Source organism: Coenobita brevimanus, chromosome 111 (genome assembly GCF_032717465.1).
Source record: "Coenobita brevimanus isolate Jiangsu-jjx chromosome 111, ASM3271746v2, whole genome shotgun sequence".
Classification (NCBI taxonomy): domain Eukaryota; kingdom Metazoa; phylum Arthropoda; class Malacostraca; order Decapoda; family Coenobitidae; genus Coenobita; species Coenobita brevimanus.
This window is the reverse complement of record NC_137064.1, coordinates 6,177,134-6,198,566: the sequence shown is the minus strand read 5'-3', so window position 1 is coordinate 6,198,566 and position 21,433 is coordinate 6,177,134. Positions and strand designations below refer to the sequence as shown.

At 40.9% G+C, this 21,433-nt stretch overlaps 1 protein-coding gene across 1 annotated transcript; it reads right to left on the bottom strand.

The window, feature by feature from the left end:
- Window positions 1–12,687: 12,687 nt before the first annotated feature.
- LOC145417884 (neoverrucotoxin subunit alpha-like) lies at window positions 12,688–16,086 on the bottom strand. The gene has a single exon (XM_080286500.1). It carries the CDS (start codon window positions 15,913–15,915, stop codon window positions 12,964–12,966), a length of 2,952 nt encoding a protein of 983 aa, XP_080142626.1. The 5' UTR covers window positions 15,916–16,086; the 3' UTR covers window positions 12,688–12,963.
- Between the last annotated feature and the right edge of the window lie 5,347 nt (window positions 16,087–21,433).

Here is a 21,433-nt window from a genome sequence, read left to right as displayed (position 1 = left end):
CCAGTCCTGTATGAGATAGTCCTAGCATGTATTCAATATGGATGGTAGGTGTTAGCGCCGAAGTGGTGACATGTAGAGGTTTATGATATGTAGGAGGACTACTGGGCCTTGGGAGCAGGCCGTGGAGCCTATGCCCAGAGTCGAGCACATTAAAAAAAAAAAAAAAAAACGTTACGGAGTGCAGTCAGAAACAATATAGAAAGGTTAAGCACGTTCCGTTTGACTCACTTCAGAAATTATCGTGGTATATACGGAGTTTGCATTCCACTTTACAGTGTAATGTTTATGCGTACGACTATTTTTGCTATAAGATATAGGAATAAATAAAAACTATGCTACATTCAGTCCTGTCCCAGTCCAGTGGTTTTCCTTGCATGACTGGTCTAGCATAGACAGCAGAGAGTAATATACTTCCTGCCTGATGTGACCTGCATGATCCTGGTTTTGCCGTAACGTATCCTAATTTCAGCATACTGTGGGCTAGTTATAACACTCAGCATCATCAACAACACCACCAAAACCACCTTAATGTATGTTGTTGGAGGGATTTAAACAGAAACCGGAAAACATAAAACTAGGAAACTACATTAATAAGAGTGCCCAATGAAATGGTCACACAATCACTGACGTATCGGCTGATCCTTCGGAGTTCTAGGCTGTACTTCTGCAGTTGAGATTATTGATATTTTTACCTCTCTCTCTCTGTCTCTCTCTGTCTCTCTCTCTGTCTCTCTCTGTCTCTCTCTCTCTCTCTCTCTCTCTCTCTCTCTCTCTCTCTCTCTCTCTCTCTCTCTCTCTCTCTCTCAAAACCCTGTAATAACAACCCTCCGTGCTTTTTTTTGTTTTCTTTAACCAGATATCTACATATTGAATGGTTACACAGCACTGTTTTAGATCACATAACTAGGACATGTGTGCACCACACTGGACGTACGATGGGTGTCAAACGTCCTGTCGCCTACCTCTCTCTCTCTCTGTGGAGTTTCAAAAATTAGTCAAGCAGTTTCGCAGCCACCGACACTGGTCCCTTATTTAGCTGTGGATCAATGGCACTGGTTAATTTTACCATGGTTATACAGGTCTGGTATGTCCAAATTCGTGGAAATAGAAGCAGAAGAGGCGACTAGGACTTTTGGTGCTGTTATACACTTAGTAGCGTGCACCTTACTCAGCCGCGGCGGAGGGAATATAAACAACATAGTGCTTTAAGAAAGTGTGTGTGTGTGTAATTCACCGGGTCGGTCAAGATCACTTGATGGTCGTGATCGTCAGCTTTTACCCTCCCGGAAGGGAGCTGAGAGCTCATATAGTCCGATCTAAGGGCAAGGCTGTGACCTTTACACACCCACACACCCGTCCCCTTGCTCAAGGGGGACAGTAACCACCCACTTCGTCAGTGTGTGTGTGTGTGTGTGTGTGTGTGTGTGTGTGTGTGTGTGTGTGTGTAAATAATCACTCTCAAGTGGCCCCATTTGCTTCCCTCGTTGACCCCAAGATGTGATCAGATATAACCACGGAGTCAGTGAAACCCACCAGTCACAGGAACGTTACCAACGGAAGCAAATTCCAATAAAAGGCACCTCCGTAACGAGAATGTGCTATTTCGTGCTTATCATGCTAAAACCCTCTTCAGCCTCACTGATAAGCGGTCTGATAAGATATAGAGAGATAATGAGGCCATTATCTAAAACTTCATTACACGTTATCCACGAAAGGAAATGCCAGAGCAACGAGAATGTGCCACTTGACGCTCATCATGATACTACATACCACTTAACCCTTGAACATATTATTGTACGCTTTTCTTGCTGCTTCCATGCAGTGTTATTTACGAAGAATAAATCACAAGAACGTGTATTATATAAATATGCAGAATAAATCGTTAGGAAAAAATAGAAACGCAGAATATCGAACTTTCGTCTAGTATCTCGAGGAATCTTAAAACCTTGACGAGGTCTGGAAACAATATTCGAAAGCTCGGTATTCAATTTTCTTTTCTCCTTGCGAGTTATATTTAATCCTTTAGATGCATGATAACCACTGAGCATTATATTTCTGCTAACGTCAGGTGATTTTACCATGAGCAAGAGAATCCCAGGGCACGAAAAACATTAAAAACTTGCCACTGACATTTTGACCGAGAAGAAAGAACTTTATTTTATTATTTCTTATGATTTATTCAGATCACAGAAACTCCACGCGGTCAACGGGTTAGTGTTATGTATATTAGGAAATTATCGTAGATCGAAAAGTCTTTTCTAAACTGAATATTATCATCTGTAAACGGCAATGGATGAAAAAAAAAAAAAAAACTGCCTCCGAGTTTAGTTTTACTGAATTGCTGAAGCGAAATTTCATACGGCTTGGTGACGACTAACCATAGTGCGCTTTTTTTTTTTTTTTTTTTTTTTTTATCGTGGCGATGATGATTTACTCGATCAGTTCAGTTGATGACCAGGTGTTATCATACCTGAGATTTGATTTAATTAGCAATCAACGAGAAACATTACCTGATAACTAAAGCTCCTCGACTTTCATGCAACCATTTCCGTCAGGTGAAAACGAACCAGATACTGTTTTTAAGGTGTGTTTTAGGCTCTGAAACAATTTCAATAAAGAGCTGCATAACTATTCGGCTGATGACGTCTTTATCCGGTTATTCTTGTTACTTCGGACGAGTTTATTCATCCTAGCGGAGGCCACCTGTGCCGAGATGGTTAATGAAGGTTCGAAAAGTATCTCAGTAGCTACATTAATGAAAACTATAGCTAAGCTCTCTAGTTGCCATCGTATCTAAGGTGCTAATAGTGAAAGTGCAAAGGTGTAGACAACCGCCCGATTCTTGTCAGTCATTTATGGAACACTTATGGTTGTTTAATGTGTTCAGCCTGCATCCCACTTTACAGTGCAATCATTAGCAGTGGCAAGAGGCTGGACAATCTAGATTTTTTGTCACGAACTTCAGTAACAGGGATTGTAAACAAGCTGTATATTCGTCACGTGCGTCAATAATACGACAGGCCAGATACCCTCTGTCTTCATATGATGCTTCAGTTGTAGAGTGGCTACTAGATATATTCTATCTTCGCCTCCTGTTTCAGTGACAGAGAGCCTAGACATGTTCTATCTTGTTTTAGAAATATAGATTCCAGTCATGTTCTTTCTTATGTTCTTTCTTCACCCCGTGTTCCAGAAAAAAGAGGTAGAAAAGGAGCTAGAATTGTGCCTGTTGACTGTACAGCACACGGGTCATTAAGGTAGGCAGTCAGTATTATATAAGCACCAAACTTCCTCCAAAAGTCAACCAGGATTCTACACAAATGCACACCATTTCATTCTCAGTATCGTATTCCTGGATTCCATGGAAATCCTGGTTTTCAGTCTATAATCAAGTTCAAACCCGAGACTTGAATATGACCGCAAATGTCCTGGTGATGTTTACTACATGTATCTTACCTGATTACTGTACTTGATCTGCATATTACTTGGGACAATCGGCACATGCCATTCCAGTTTTCCCTCAAGGTATGGAGATTAAATTCTGATAGAGGATTTTAATTGAAATCCTTGCTAATAACGTGCCTGATCTTCTAAACTCTTTAATAACCTGTTGTATTCATCATTCAGTTCCTACACTGAACAGGCTATCTTTATTAATGGTGTCAGTTACGTGTCCATATTGGAAATTGACACAATTTCCAATATGGCCACGTAACTGACACCATTAATGGATATTCTGTTCACTGTAGGAAATGCATGATAAATACTACATAAATGACATATCAAGAAGATCAGGCACGTTATGTCAGCGTATGATGCCGTTCTAAGGAGGATGGCAATATACTTAAGGACAGATGTTTGGAATGTGTCTTGGGGTCTTATAGTGTCCTCAGGCAGCTTTTCACAAGTAGAGATGAATATAGTACAGTACCTGTGAAGTACAGTACAAGTGCCACCAAAACATTCTCTCCCCTCTCTTATGACATTTACCTTTAGTTATTACATGATTGGCGTTACTTAGGATATTTATATATTAAACAAGACTGATTAGTTAGAACAATGTTTCCATTATTCATTCTAAATACGGTACTGATCGTTTTACTGTACTATAAGAGAAAGACAAGGATAAGGAAGCAAAATAGCTCCCTTCACTCACAAAACCCTCCAGACAAACCCGGCAGGAAATCGTATTAAAGACTACCATTCTGCATAGAAAAGCTGTCATGGTAACTTCATAGGCAAGGATGAAAGGAAGTCATACCCTGTACAATCTCAGATTGAAAGAGAAAAATACATTAGGTTCACATCTACAATGTTCTACGATTATAACTTCCATTCTTAGTACTGTAAGACATTGTAATTTAGAAAATGTATTATTCAACAGTGAATGTGCTTAGCTCGGAATTAGAAGACAAATACTAATCCAGGCAGTTTTTAAATGTCAGGATAGCAGCTTACCGCACTGGAAGGCCACTTGCTCCAATTACTTATAACTCAGTTGAAGATGTGCTTAACGTCTTGTGACTAGCCAACAACTGACCATTGCTTTTAATGTAAGTCGACCGATTGACTGTGACGTATTTTTCGACAGTCATGTCATCAGGTTTTTTGAAGATATTTTTGTATGTATGAATCAAATCCCTCGCAGTCAGCACTTACTTAAGGTAAATGGTTTATTTCTCAATCTTGGTGTTAAGGTCGTGTGTGTGTGTGTGTGTGTGTGTGTGTGTGTGTGTGTATAGGCTATATATATATACATATATATATATACTTATGTATGTATGCATGTATGTATATATATATATATATATATATATATATATATATATATATATATATATATGTATATTATAATTTATTAGGTCATTAGAAATGAAAACAGCATTCCAAGTGCAGGCACACCAGGGAATTAATTATACAAGGTGAAGACGATATTTTCTTGTTTGTATTTCTTTGTTTTTTCAACCCAAGGAAAAATGAACCAAAGGCCAGAAGCCCGCAAACCGTTCCTTCCAAGAAAAAACAAAAACAATACAACAGAGAGTCAAATTCAAGATCCGTCCATTTCGAGAGGTCTGGACACACTGCGTTTGAAAGACTGGAGATCTAAGGAAGCAGGAAATACATACAGAGGGAGACAGTTCCAGAGCTGACCCATTGCATAAATCGGGGGCGCACCCAGAGGGGGGGCCAAGGGGGCCATGGGCCCCCCGAAATTTCCTTCCTTGTAAGAAACGAAGTAAATTAAAGTGACTTGCGTTAGATTTTTTTTTCTAGCCACAATTTCCATTTTTATGCCCCTGCATCCCCCGAAAAATATTCTTGGGTGCGCCCCTGGCACAAATGAAGGACCGGGAGTAACGGTTAACTCATGCATTAGAGAGATGGACAGAAAATGGATGAGAGTTTGTTGCTAGACGGGTGCTAAGTGCTTGTCATAGAGCTCGAGGGATGCCAGCAGACAGTTCAGAGGAGCAGTGATCATTGAAGTAGCGATAGAAAAGAGACAAAGATGCGACAAATGGACAGAGGTTGAAGGAAACCAGTAGGAGTAGGAGAGTTAATGAGACGAAAAGCCTTTGACTCCACTCTACTGAGAGGAGCTGTATATGGGGAGCCTCCCCACACAGGAGAGTTGTACCGTACTCTGCACAGGAGCTAATAAAATCCGTGTAAAAAGTCAACAACTGTTCAGGGGTAAAGAAGGTACGGAGTCGACTTAACACACCTATCTCTTCGGAGCAGATTTTACAAAAGATGTAATATGATTTTTCCAAGATAAATCCCGAGAGAATGAAACCCCAAGTATGTTTAAGGATGATGCAGGATTAAGCTGGGTATTACTGAACATTAGTGGGTACCCCTGTGGAAGATTTCGTCGAGCTGATAGGTGTAAGAATTGAGTCTATAATGCATTAAAAACAAGAAGATTGCTTTTAGCCCAGTCAAAGATACAAGCCAAGTTAGACATTAGGTGTGCCATAGCCTCATCCCTTGTTTGTTGAAGTAACTGCTGATATGGACGTCGCAGGAACCGAATGGAAAGATGAGGGGTGGAATCATCAGCATCTGAGTGGGTAGGGTTAGATGTGCAGCTTAAGTCATTGATGAATGAAAGGGAGAGTTGGTGATAGAACAGAGCCCTGGGGAGCACCACTGTTGATAGATCTAGTTCTAGAAGAACGGTGGCCGTCTACAACAGCAGCTATAGAACGACCAGAAAGGAAGGTAGAGATGAAGGCAAAGATAAAAGGATAGAAACCGTAAGAGGGCAGTTTGGAAATTAAAGATTTATGCCAGACTCGATCGAAAGCCTTTGAGATGTCAAGTGCAATGGCAAAGCTTTCGCCAAAGTCCCGAGAGGAGGAGGATCAGAAGTCTGAAAGGTAGGTGAGAAGATCGCCAGTGCAGCGCTCCTGACGGAACCCATACTGACGATCAGATAAAAGGTTGTGATAGGAAGGAGGCTTTTAAATTTTTCTGTTAAGAATAGACTCAAAAACATTCAAGACACAGGATGTTAAAGCAATTGGGCGATAGTTAGAGGGTTGGGAATGGTCACCTTTCTTTGCGCCTGGCTGTGTGAGAGCAAATTTCCAGCAAGAAAGAAAGGTACAAGTTGACAGACAAAGACGAAAGAGTTTACCTAGGCAGGGTGTAAGCATAGAATAGCAGTTCTTGAGGACAACAGGAGGGACTCCGTCAGGCCCATATTCCTTGTTAGTACTGAGGCCAGTGATGGCAGCAAATACATCAGCTGAAGAAAATTTAATGTCAGCCATGAGGAAGTTAGAGGAAACAGCACCGGATTCGTCTAAGGTGGAATTGGAGGAGAAAGTCTGAGCGAGAGATCTGCTTTATCTGTCGATGAAATAGCCACAGAACTATCAGGGTAGAAAAGAGGAGGAAAGGATAATGAGGTGAGCTGTTAGAAAGGTTTTTAGCAAGGTGCCAGCAGGAGCGGGAAGAATTCGAGTTGGAGAGTTGAGAGCATTTAGTACGGATGAAATTATTTTTAGCATGATCCCGGGCAGAAACATAAAAAGATGTGGTTCAGGGGTGCGTTGGCTCCAGTACCTTTTATAGGCCTACTTCTTGTTGTGGACAGCATTAGAACAAGCGTGGTTAAACCATGGCTTTTTTTTGCATTGGCCAGAGGATATGAGAAAGGAGTGTACAGTATGCTCCCATGCTTGAAAGAATAACCTCCGTAATGCGCATGGTACACTCGGATGGATCCCGGTCATGGAAGCAATAATCATTCCAGGAAAAATCAAAGAAGCATTTCCTGAGGGCCTCCCAATCAGCAGCTCCAAGGTGCCACAACCGACGTTTCTTTGGAGGGTCCACAGGCTGTACTGAAGCGATGGGACAGGTTAAGGTAATAAGGTTGTGATCTGATGAGCCCAACAGAGAGCAAAGATTAACAGCGTAATAAGAAGGATTAGTTGTAAGGAATAAGTCAGGTATGTTGGAACTCTTTCTAAGGCGGTCAGGGATACGGGTAGGATGCTGTACAAGCTGCACTAGGTCATTAAGGATAGAAAAGGTGTAGGCTAGTTCACCAGGTGGATCAGTGAAAGGAGATGAGAGCCAAAGGAGGTGGCAAACAATAAAATCTCCTAGAATGAAAAGTTTGCTACTGGTACTACTGTATTATCTTTAAGTTATTCAGTTCTTTATAAAATTCTTCAACTCTCTCCACCACATTATCTCTGAACTTAATGACTTCACTATTTTTGTCTTTCGGTAATATAAGCTGTTGCTTTCCTAGTGCCATTTTGCTTCGGACGTGTTTAAGACTTTTTCCCTTTTTGGGGGGAGGTAGTTGCTTTAATCTGATCCATGCTTCTCTTTTGTTTATCTTCTCTCTCTCTCTCTCTCTCTCTCTCTCTCTCTCTCTATCTATCTATCTATCTATCTATCTATCTTGCGGATGAGCTTATTTAATTCTGGTTTTTCTATTTAATCTTTCTTTGTTTTTACTTTCATTTCTCTCTCTCTCTCTCTCTCTCTCTCTCTCTCTCTCTCTCTCTCTTTATTTTTTTTTTCATGGGTTCGAGGGTCATTGTTGATTACACGTTGCCTTGGTTGTGTTAGTTTTCTCTACTACCTCCGCTGAGTCCCGTAACACATTTTTAGTCTATCATTCAAACCATCAATGTCACACTCAGCTAACACAGAGCCTGGTATCTCCCTTATTTCTAACTGAAAGGCAGCTTTGTTTTTTGCTTAACTCTATTGGGCATACCTTTTCCTTTTTAGTCAGTTTCTTGCTTTCAACTCAGAAATTGAACCTGGCAGTGGAACCCATCATTCTGTGGTCACTTCCTATATATATTTACTTTGTTGATAACTGTGACATTAGTGATCGTGTTGTTCTTATCTATCAAATTGAAGTCGATTTCATTCTTTGTTTCTTCAATTGGACTTTTCCAGATCCATTTTCTTCCTGTTCTTTTGTGGAGGAATGTGTTCATTTTTCTCATGTTATACAAATCAACAAATTTTACCACCATTTCACCCCTGTCAGTCCTCTTGCCTACACCAATTTTTCCATACATCTGTCTATCTATCTATCTGTCTATATCCAGACGCCATTATCCCATAAGGGTGGCTGTTTGATTTTGAATTAGTTGCTTTATGGGGAGGGGGCACTAACCCTCCATCAACCCATTTGTTGACACGCAAGGAACACATATGGGTTGGTTATATGGTTACCACCCATCATTATAAATGGTTTCCTGGCTCACAGGAAATGCTTCTGTATATTTCGATTTGCCAGCTTTTGCACTGAAGTCTCCCATGAGTATATCGATCTGGTCTTTTCATCTTTCATAATCTGGGAGATGTCACCATAGACTGTTTCAGAGTCTTCATAATGTGCTTTACAAGTGGGTACATATACTTGTATTACTTTCAGGATGTATACTTTGCATATTCTAATTACAATCCGTGTTATTCTGTCAGACACTCTGCTAAATTAAACAATATTTTCAGCATGACTTGTTAATTAGAAATCCTACACCACTAACTTTTTCACTCTGTCTTCCTCTGCAGTAAAATCAGTGGTTGTTGTCTTGGAGCTGAATTAAATTTTCTTCTGTTGATCTCTGTCAGACTTACAATACCCCAACTAATGTTTTCTGTTTCAGTCATCAAGGTAGCAAGTTTGTAATCTTCTGCAAGGCTTCTTACATTCTACGTGTGTTATGGGTCACAAAAGTATCGGTACACAATATGTGTGAAACATTTGGGACCACAGAATGAAGGTCACTGAAATACGAATATTAGTGTCCGAACTACCACATGTTGATAGCCCTAATGTCGGGAGGTGTCATATATCGCCAACTAGCAATATCTCTTTGAAAACATATAGCAAATTTTATGTTATATAAACAGACTTTTTCATATACAATGAGACGTTGGTAAAGATCAGCAGTTGTCTGAATGTTTTCGGTAGGCATCAGCAGACTCCCTGTGCACCGATACTTTTGTGACCCACAGTACAATTTCATGGATTTTGGTGTGTTTAATGCCCTGGTCTCTGATTTACCAAGACAGTGCCTATTCACTTTCATAGGCATACTGCCCGTCAGCACAGGATGAAGTGCAAGTGAACTTTTAGTAGTCGATGATCCAACAGGAATGCCCATAAAATCATTACCGATAGAATTCATGTTTGGTTGGGGGGACTGTAATAAATAATCTCACCTCCCTGTCACATAGTTTCTGGTGAGATGTAAATTTTGTGCTACCTAATTCAGTATATTCGGTAGAGCCATGTATACATTATAACATACATACATACATAAACACACACACACACACACACACACACACACACACACACACACACACACATATATATATATATATATATATATATATATATATATATATATATATATATATATATATATATATATAATCACTATCAGCTGGCCTATCCAAACCGAAGTAGGGACGATACAGCCTATGTATCTCTACCAAGTGGCTTAAGCTGTTTGGTAAAGATTGTATGTGTGTGTAGTCTGTGAACCAAATGTAACCGGCCTGCGCACGTCGACTGGGTGCAAGCATACTTTATAGTAAGCGAAACTGGTTCAGCCACAGCACCCCTTATATCCGCCAAAGCAGTATGTGGCCGGGTGACCACTCCCAAAGTTTATTACCCTGGCGGGACACGAACCCTCATTCCCCCATGTACGAAAATGCACACTTTACCATTGAGGATTGTATCTATATCTATATCTATCTATCTATCTAAATATTTATTTATCTATCTATCTATAAGACAAACTAAACAAAAACTGACAAGCATCAAGTAAATACTAGTAGGTCTACAATACACAATAACACATACAGATCTAACTCTGACCTTACCTTGTGACCTTAACCTTTGATTGGGTGTTCTCAGTGTTGAATCCTTTCTTCATGGATTTACTGTGAACACTTCCATCAAGTTTGGTTTAAAGCGGATAAAAGTCATATAAATTGACCTTGCCATGTGGCCTATCTTGACCATTGGCCTGTTGTTCTAAAGAACAGTAGGTTAACCCCCGGGCTGATGCTCAGCCCTTCCATGAAGTCTAACTCATATTAGATAAAAACTGCTGTTTTATTCACACACAAACATCGAAATTTGACCTTACCCTGTGAAACTGTCCTTTCACATATTGTTCGCAGAAGGACTCCATTCTTTCTTGCCTTTTTGTCCACCAAGTTTGGTATAAATTGGATAAAAATTTTAAGCTAGGCTTGCCATGTAACTTTCACTTTTGTCATGTTGTTTTAAAAAACAGTAGGTCAACTCCTTGTCTGATCCTCAACACTTTCACCAAGTTTGATCAAAGTCTGGTCAAAACTGTTCGAAAATGCTAGTACAACACAACTTGATCCTTTACTTACAATTACTTTCCCACAGCTCGGTCCCCTATGTATTTCCCTAGTCAGTTAATGTTAGGTTGCGTAAAGGATACTTATTAGCAGCTTAAAAGCATTGTATGGGAACAAGGCCGTACAGGTCGCAAAATCTACCCTCCTTAAATCTTAAATCCTTGACCGTTGTGTATTCAGAGAACATAAATATATTTTACATAAATAATTAGAACACTGTTATTCCTGAAGCAGCCAGCAAAGTGAAAAGCTACACAAAATGGTAGTCTTCACTCAGATATTCATAAGTGTCACAGCCTGATGCTTGGGTGAAAACTAAATAGCTGATAAATGAATACTCAAAAATTAGAAAAGTGGAACAATGTCAGGGCAAAGAAAATGATTATCCTTTCCATTAATGATTACCAAGAGCTGCTCAAAGCAAATAGCTGCTAGTTATGTACGTACCATTAATGGAAAGAGCTGCTAAAAAAAAAAAATGTATAACATTTAATTAAATTTGACATTAATAAATAACAAAAACTGCTAAAAATAATCCGCAGCTCTTCTCTATTATAAATACAGGAAAACTAATCAGCTTAATCGATTGCATGCTAGTTTCCAGAGGCCAGACCTTTTAAGGCTGTCATTATCTATTGTGACCCAACCCACAGATTTGTAAATATTTTCGTTGGTAGAGCCAGCCTTTAGGTACATTCATCATAAGAAAAGTATTTTCCCTGTCGTATCTGATGCATATTAAAATCAGTAAATTCTCCATTTCAGTTTAGTATCTCTATTATGTAACATCCTTTCTCATGCTGTTTCATATTATCAAGTATCTTGTGGGCTGTGGGGGGCATATCTCAGAATACTTAATCCTATGTTTCAGTGTTTGGTACTGTAAAAGGAATGATATTTGTTTTTCAGACTGAACCAAAGGTAACTTGGGAATGGTGCATGAAGCTGATTACCAAGGTTGTTGCCTTTGATCGAATGATCGAAAATGTATGAAATAATAAACATTTTTTTAACTTAGTTTTATTTAACACAGAATGCATGTATTCCATAGAGCAAATGGACTGTGCTTGGGGAGTAATGACTACAGTTTGTAACACACTGTAGCTGTATTACCAATAACAAAGGAAAAAAATGCTGTTACTTCAAAGCATTATGATTATAATTATAATCAACTTTCTTAATTATTGAGTTTAATGTAGTCAAGCCACTGACAGCAAAATATTTCTTACAAGGCACCAGTAGTTCTAATATAGTTTGCTACACGTATCATACTTAAATTACGTTTTGTAAAAATGAGACAATATACTATTTTGGAATATTGCAACTTTTAAGTCTATTTCTATCCTGGTCAGTGCCCTCAGGTTTCCAGACACTGAATCTACACCTTTACCCTCTATGTCCAGCAGATAATCTGGAGCTGCTCAAGTACACACTGTGGAACATATATTTATTACCTTTACTGTTGGTTATTATATATTATCATCATGACATCAAAACATAATTAATTCCTTGCTCAATGATGCCATACTCCATCATACAACTAGATTAAAATATGTCTGATAGTGTCCTTATTACCTAGTGCACACTGCCATCTAGTAAAGATGCTCGTTTGTTCGTTCGTTTATAAAGGCTCCAACGTACCAGCATGCATCGACCTTGGTCGTCTAATGGCGACTCGCCACGCTGCTCGAGTGCTAGGAGCCACTCTGTTTAGTCTCTTAACCCTGAGGTCACATACGAAGACCTTAAGGTCTTTTTTCGGTTTGTTTCTCGCAAACTGCATTCACACCTCCCACCCTCCGCACCCATTTGTCATCCATCATCCTCTCCACATGCCCAAACCAACTCAGACTACCCATTCTCATCCCAACACTAATACGGTCAAGTCCCAAACTTCCTCTCAGCTCTTCATTAGCAGTCCTAACCCCCCAGGTGTGTCATTCAAGGATGCATTACACATGCATCTCGTTATTATCATTTAATAAATTCTGTCCGGTTTGGAAATTTAGATTTTGTTTCAAGAAAACATACTTATGTAATTGATTCCTTCTGAGTGAACATCAGTTATGTATGAGTGAGAATTATGTCTTTTGTTTCAGCAACACTTTCCAAAACTTTCTTGCAGCTATTTTGTCCCATGTTCCAGAAGAGCCTATTGAAGTCTTGATCCCCGTCATCATCTGTACAGTCCTCACTGTCATTTTTGGGTAGCGTGAAGAAGTAGTTGTTAAACTTAAAGTATCTTTTGAAGGGAACCATGGCTTTCTTAATGCTGCTCAGTGATTCAGGTTTCTTTGCGTCTGCAAAAGTGAAGAAGAGGAAGCTGTTCTCGGTAATATCTGTTCCAAAAATGGAAATAATCTGTGAGAATATGTACCGCTGGGTAGGAGTCAGTTTAGGCTGATTGGCAGAGACCACAAAACCTATGGCACTTACGAAATCTACACAGTTGCTACCATGCGTCCTGAGGAAGTTTTGAATCTGAGTCATGATCTCATCATCATGAGTAACTCCTCCTGTGCTGCCAAAACCCGGGGTGTCAATGATGGTGAGTGTGTAGGGTACTTGGAAACCATTTTGGTAATGGAGAGTGTAGGCAGTTACTTGAATAGTCTGACTCATTGACTGGTCACAGCTGCTGTCTTCTGTAACTAGTGTAAAGCGAAAAGAATCATCCCACTTGACACCAAACACAAAATTAGTTAGAGCATTTACAAGCGTGGTCTTCCCTGCCCCAGTCTCGCCCACAAGCAGGATTATCTTTTCCATGCCCTTGCAGAATTTACCGAATTCATATCTTGCCATTGTACTCTTACTCCCTCTTACAGTGAGTCGAAGTGGCAGTTGGTAAAAGCTAGGAGGTCCAACCTTTGCCACTTTTGAAGCTCGTGTAGTTGCCCTTTTCAGATGCCTGGTAACATGACTATCATTATTTACCACACCATCATTAGGTTGGCTGTAGCGGGACTGTCCTCCAGTCTTACAAATGGCAGCCACAGTGAATTTCTTGGGAGACTGAGGGTTAATCTTTGCCTTCAAGTAGCAAGTGTCTGACTGGGAATATGCTAAGGTGATCCAGTCTTCATTTCCATTCTTGGTTTCCTGCATGATTACATAATTCTGTATGGAACATCCAGCACCCAGTACCTTTGGGGCTGCCCAGCGGAAATGTACAGTTTCGGGTGAGGTAACATACACTGTCAGCTGTTCTGGAGGACAGGCTGGCCTAGTACTGATTGTGATGTCTAATTGAGGACTGAAGCCAACCTCACACCAGGCCTGCACTCTCACCTGGTAGGTGGTATTGGGCATTAGGTGAGTAAGTGTGGCATGATTGGTGTTGCTCCAATGTATCTTGGGACATTCCTCCGACTCGGTCTTCCAGTACTTCACCTGATAACGCTGTACATTCTCGGCGCCTTGCCTGGGAGGTGACCAACGCACTGTGACTTGATCATGGCAGGTATCATCATCATTAATTTCAACACTGCCTGGTGCTGAAGGCACTTCATAATTCTCACTCACACACTGCCCATCTTTGTAGTACCTGACTACAGCACCAAGTTCTTCTGTGTTACAGCTTTCCTCCATAACCACAAACTTTGTCTTTGTATCATCTTTATTGATGTTAAAAAAATCTTTGAATGATCTAACATTCATTATTCTGCTGCACGCAAGATTCTCTAGTGCCTTGAATTCCGGGCTCTCCCGATCTGTGTCCATTATCTGCAGATATTTTCTCATAGTCTCCAGTTGAGCAGTAAGTTGTGGAACTAAAATTATTAAGCAAAGAATATCTCTAGTTTCCAGTTCCAGAACCATAGCCTGAAGGTCACCTGTTCCTGAAGCAAGAGTAGTTCCATGTAGTGAATGTATATATCCACTGAGGATTTTCATTTGCTCTTCTTGTCTCCTTGCCCAAGCAAGGAGGGATGAAGTACTAAAGGGTGACAACTGCCACTTCTGCAGCAAATCAGCCAGGGTAGCCTCTTCCTGTCCACCACCCCTGATAGCCGGCAGCATAAGAGACAATCTACTTTGCATGCCTCGCTTGAAAGCCTGTATCAAGGATTCAAATTCTGACACCTCTTTCTTAATTCTAGGGAAGTTCATTGCAGCTTCATACTGAAGCAGGTCACTACACATGGCTTGCATTTCATATATAGTTTCTAAGATTTTCTCTGTGTCACTGACCAGGTGATTACTAATTTCTCGCACAATTTGACTTGCCCGTGTGTCAAGTTGAGCCAGAGGAAAAAGTGTGACTCTGACAGGCACGGCTTTTTCTCCATTTTTACCAAGTAAGCTGGGCAGCTCCTTGTAAATATGAACGGCTTCTTGGTAAGTAGAGGGATTCCTTTCCAAATAAAAGTCTCCACAAAATTTACACTTGATTATTTCATCACTAGTCAGTTCTTGGTCATTAGAGTCATATTTTATATCTCCACCAATTTTTGCAAGTATCTTTGGTATTTTCTTTATCTTCGCATACAGATTACCACTGATAACCTTGCCACTTTCTGATAACTCATAAGTTCTGTCAAAGACAAAGAAAGCATTTGCCCCATATTCAATGCCAGTGACAACGTGGGTGGCAATGCCTTTATCCATGATATATGGATGCATTATATTGCCAGGGCCGAGATGATCCATGGTGAGCTCTCTTGCCTTTGTAGAGCACTTGTACTGGAGAGTAACACGCTCTTCACGCCCTGATTTCTTTTTATTTTCCAGGTATTTGGCTGACCCCGCTGCTTCTACAAGACCACCCAGGATACTTAAATTCAAATTGCCAGAAATATCTAGAGCAGAAGTTTTGTCGTGCATGTTGTCAGAAGTTATTATTTCATATGCGGAATTCCAGGTATTTTGCTCATGGATTTTACCTTCGAGAGCCTCTTTATTCCACAGTGTTACTCCAGCAATTATCTGATCACTCCTGATGTCATAAAGAGAACCCAAGTGAAAGGGTCTTCCTAGTGCAGCTATTGTCAGCACTGAATCAGCACCCGCCATTTTGTAGATCTGAACTGGAAGGTGAACACTCGTATCAGTGACTTTCAGTTCATGTGATTATCCTTCCACAGTCGCAAACAAAACTTTCATTATTCTGAATCATGCAATAATACCATCTCGCTGGTCAAAAATTTTCATTGTAGAGCTGTCGCTGTCAGTGTGCTGATTTCAGATGTTAGTTAATGGTTCTGATGGTGACGATATATCTGAAAAAAACAAAAAAAACATGGGTAACATATCCAACAAACTTCAGTTCAGAAACAGACTTAGGTACTAATCATTGCCCTTCCTGTTATGGTTGGTTTATTTTCTACCAAGAATGCACTTTGGAAAACAACAAAATTATTATTTTTTACGAAACAGACACTATAGAGTAGAAGGCTCAGATACAGCCACTAAAACCGTTTCAGTTTAATTATATGGCAGGCAGGTTTATGGGTTACTCTGGCTGGAGACAAAGTATGCCAGGATGTTCTTTTTTTATGGTTTAGATGGTTACAGTAAATTAACTAGTGCCTTCATTAACACACATGGACGTCAAGAGGTACAACAATCATCCATGCAAGGCCTCCAAAATTAGAAATATATGAAAAATAAGGAAGTTAAAATATTTATAGAACTTTGTGACAATATCTTAAACAATTTATCATTTTCCATATACTGTACAGTAGTTTGTAAATATTTTAAAAAATACATGTAGGAAGAGAAAGCATGACACAGTGCCTGCATAATTCATATTAATATAATTGCATGCTTCACTTGAACTAGTACTGTGTGAAAATATTCAGTGAAGTCATTTGAGATGTATAGATGATTATTACACAATTATTGCCCATTGGCCTAGTGCATGCAGTTTGAGTTAGCAGTTCTAGTTAGCATAACAGAAAGTGCTAAATATGTTATAAATGCCAAAAAACAAAAACATCTGTACCAGTTAAGTAAGTGCATTTTCTCATTCAGCATATACCATTTCACTTGGCTAAAAAAAAAAAAAAAATGCTTTTTGAAAAACTGAAAAATCTAAACGTCACCTAATATTAGTGACAAAATCCCAGAGGCTAAGTGATAACAGTATCTCAACATTTTTCCCTAAAGACTGGGGAAATATATGCGTGGAACTTATGGATACAGTGGCAGCAACAACAACAAGTAGCACTTGTTAATTATTCAGTTTTAACCCCTTAACCATGGGGCGTCACTTTTGTGACGCTCGGGTGCAATGGATCATACCGCGGGGCGTCACTTTTGTGATTCTGTATTATTTTGAATTATCCCGGGCTTTCAAGTGGTGGCTTGTATCATCTATCAGTACTGCCAATGTCCAACACTAGTCAGCACTCCAAATCTCATCTGTACTCCCATCCATTGTTGACATTTTAACGATTTTCCCCCCTTCCTGACTCCCCTCCCTACCTGCCCTCCATTACCTTGTCCTCTCATCTCCCAGGCTGCGCTGCGCTAAGCAAATCTCCCCCGGATTTTTCCACAGATTTCATCCATTGAAATAAGCCCTATGCCCTATACTTATACAAAATAATATATACCCCCCAAAAATAAGGTAAGTGATAGTGTTATACACCAGGAATTGGCTAATTATCACCTGACAACACCTCACGTGCATTCATTCGCTACATTACCACGGTAATTTCCCCTTTGAATTATGCCTTGTAATCTATGTCTGTAATAAAAATATATATCAGAAAGGAAGGGAGAAGCCTAAGTGACATTTACATTCACCTGGAACTACCTATTTCTTTATGTATTGCCGAGATTTTCTACCAATAATTTATTAGCATGTAAGTTAGCAGCTGTCAGCCTCAGTGTCATTGTCAACCCTTGCCTTCTCAGATAAGCCGCGGCATTTACTTCCTTGTCCTCCGCTGTGGTCAAAACATGTCACACTCGCGCCCCACCATTTCTGCCGCTTCTGCGCCCATTGCAAAGGCCCCCGTGACCTCTACACCCATAAAAAGTCATGAGGGAAGCAGGAAAGGACTTAGTGACTCTGCAGTGGCACGTGAACTAGCAGAATTGTCTATGGTGATGATGGATAGTGATTTTGACCCTTCGGGTGAATCGTGTGATGAGCCGGGTGAGGAAATTGTGCCAGAAAGTGTTAGTACGAGTGCTTCAGTGTCGGAAGTTATCCCTAGCTCCAAGGGAAAGGAGCCGTTAGTGCAGCAAGGGAAGGAATTTGGGAAGGGAGTGAAAAGGCGGCGTGTTAGCCCCAGAACAATGGCCCCGCGTGACCCAGCCCGCCATGAGTCCCGAGTTGATTCACCTCCTCGTTCCCCAAGCCCCACTTCACTCATTTCTTCCTCTTCGTCTGCTGAATTATCTCCGGAGTCTTCGTCGTCGGAGTCACCACCGGCATCAACAGTGAAGGCAGGCCGTAGAGGAAGAGGTAAATCCCGGACAAGTAAAAGTAGAGTTGGTACTAGAGTAAGGGCTGCTAGTGCTATACGGCAACTCAGGGTCAGTGCGAGTGACCTTGAACGGGGTAAATCTGCCTCACAGCCACCCACCACCCTCATCCACCCTACACCGCCATGACAGGGAATCCTGGACGCCTTCGCGTGGACGGAAGGGTCCGATTTTGTGCCAGAACATTTAGTTTTTGATGAGAGCTCCTCAGGAGTACAGCCTGCCTTCACTCTTGACGATAATGCTGAGTGTGTGGACTACCTTTTGGCCTTCCTAGATGACGAAGTCATGCAGCACATATGTGATGAGACCAACAGGTATGAATCACAACGTGCTGCAAGTGGTACAGGTGCAGCCAAGATGCAACAGTGGTCCATGCTGGGAGTGCAGGAGCTGTATGTGTTCTTTGCCCTCATGCTTCTCATGCCACACTCAAAGAAGCATGAGTTGGAAGAATACTGGTCCATGGACCCCTTACTACCCTCACCCACCTTCAATAAGTACATGGCCAGAGATCGCTTCCGGAACATCATGGGAAACCTGCACTTTGCCGACAACGATGTACCTTCCCAAACTGACCCACTCTGGAAGATCCGGGAGATTCTGAGCAGAATGAAGGATAAGTTTATGTCATTCTTCCACCCCTTTCAGAAGGTTGTCATTGACGAATCCTTGGTTTTGTTCAGAGGACGTCTTCGGTTTATACAGTACATTCCAAGCAAACGCCATCGCTTTGGAATCAAGTTCTTTGTACTGTGCGACTGTAAGATGGGGTACATCCTTGACTTCGTCATTTATTCAGCCAGCACTGTTGATCTGGATAAAACACACCCCCTTGGCTTCTCAGGCTGTGTAGTGAAAGTGCTCCTTGAAAAGTATTTTGGTGGGAATCATGTGCTGTATACAGACAACTATTATACAGCACCAAAACTTGCCAAATACCTTTCAGAGCATGCCATTGGCTCCTGCGGCACTGTCAAAAGTAATCGTGCCCACTTCCCTAAATTCACAGAGGCAGGAACCTCGCAGCGAGGAGACGTGCACCTACGCAAGTCTGAGAAGATACTGGCAATACGGTGGCATGACAAGAGGGTCGTGCACATGCTCACCACCGTACATAAGGGGGAAATGACAGACAGTGGGAAGGTCGACCGTAGGACAGGCGAACCTGTGATGAAACCTGATGCTGTGTTAGACTACAATATCAACATGCGGCTGGTGGACAAGTCCGACATGATGATTGGTGAGATCGACTGCCTCAGGAAGAATATTAGGTGGTACAGGAAAGTTTTTTTTGCATCTCATAGATATGACAATGCTGAACGCCTTCATCCTGTACAAGATGAAGGTCAAGCCACCCAAGTCCTCCCTGAGGTTGTTCGCCAGGACTTGCGTTCAGCAGCTGCTGGAAAGATATGGTAGGGTGACAGCAGCAACTCCAAGGCACTATCCAGTAACACTTCCCGATCGACAAATGAGCAGAGGGCGTATATGGATCGGCACAGACTGGAACTAATGCCTGCCACAGGTAAAAGGAAGGCTGCGATCCGCAGGTGTCAGGTGTATGCACATACCACCCGCCGCACACCTGAGCACAAACGCACCTCTTGGCAGTGCGCTGAGTGCCAGGTTCCCCTCTGTGTTACCTGCTTCTTTGATTACCACAGCCAGAAGCAGTCCTAAAAGTGCAAGTGGGAAAGGAGAGTAATGTGTAAATAATGTGTAAATAGCAAGTGAAAGCAATGGATGTTCAGTACATATGACTGAATAGTGTATTATAGTTTTATCTTACTGAAAGTGACAGTGACTGACATAGTGTAAGTGAAATAGAAGGGTAAATACTGAAAATACAATAGAAAATGTAAATAGTAATGTAAGTAATTAGTAATATAAGAATATGAGTACAAATACTTTATGTTATAACAGTGAAAGTGAATCCGTGGCTCTCTACGTATTTTATTGAATAAAAAATTGAATGACTTCAGTGACAATAAACTAATACTACTGAAGGAAACTTATGGAGAAAAACTCCAGATATATATAAGTGTGATATAGTAATAGAAATATAAAGTGTGAGGGGTTTTATGAATAATAAATGACAGAGTACCAAGAGCGAACTAGCGCAAGTGCGAAGGTCATATGCGCTCGTAATTTTCATTGCATTCACAGTGGGTTATTTTTTGGAGTGTGGATCCCAAACTACTTAAAAATCATAGAGTAGTGTTTATAGTGTTAATATCTGGCTGTGGTAATCATATTACGGGTTGTCGGGAAGTGTAAAGTGGAGACTTCGTTACACAACTTCAGAGGTCTCCACAAGTCCTACGGTAACAGACGAAGGCTCAACAAACATTCCAGGAGAAAGCTGAAGGTATGTGCCATTAGCATATTTAATTTTAATATTCTAGGACTAATAACTGATTTTTGGCAAATATTTTTTGAGAGTCTGTCGGAGCCCAAATAACCCCGTGGGACACGCAAAACATTGGTAAACATGCCCGCGGTGTAGGGGTTAATCAACCTTGATGGAAATGCTGAGAGTCAGCCAAGGGACTGACTTGCTCTTTTTCAGAACAATAAATCACAGGTCGAGGTCATTGGGCCGTAAATATTCGACCTAGCAATATCAGCCTTACTGTTTTTATCTTACTCAGACCAAACTGAGTGCACGGGTCAACAGTAAGGCACGAATAGAGTTATTCGATTTTGAAAACAGTGAGTCAAAGATCAAGGTCATAGGGCAAGGTCAGCTTTTGACCCATGTGTCTGTGTTTGAACATAACGTAAGCACACACAGGGTGTCGGCTTCCTGGATTAAAAAAAAAAAAAAAGGCTTGTTGTGGAGAAGTAAACAGTTCAGTAGTCACTAGTGTGATGTAAGTCGTATGGCTGGGAGAGTTAACAAGGCATCATACAGAGAAGTGACCACACGGTCGGCGATGTCCTGTTTGCGTGACACTTTATATTTAATACTGTTGCCAAAATTGGCCGAAATTTATTTTGACAGTTCTGGCCAAGACTCGCCTTAGGTGTTATGCTTTGAGCGGCGTGTGTGTGTGTGTGTGTGTGTGTGTGTGTGTGTGCGTGTGTGTGT

Bases quoted from the DNA above. Each gene is read 5' to 3' on its own strand.
- LOC145417884 (XM_080286500.1), bottom strand. From the start codon at position 15,915: ATGGCGGGTGCTGATTCAGTGCTGACAATAGCTGCACTAGGAAGACCC.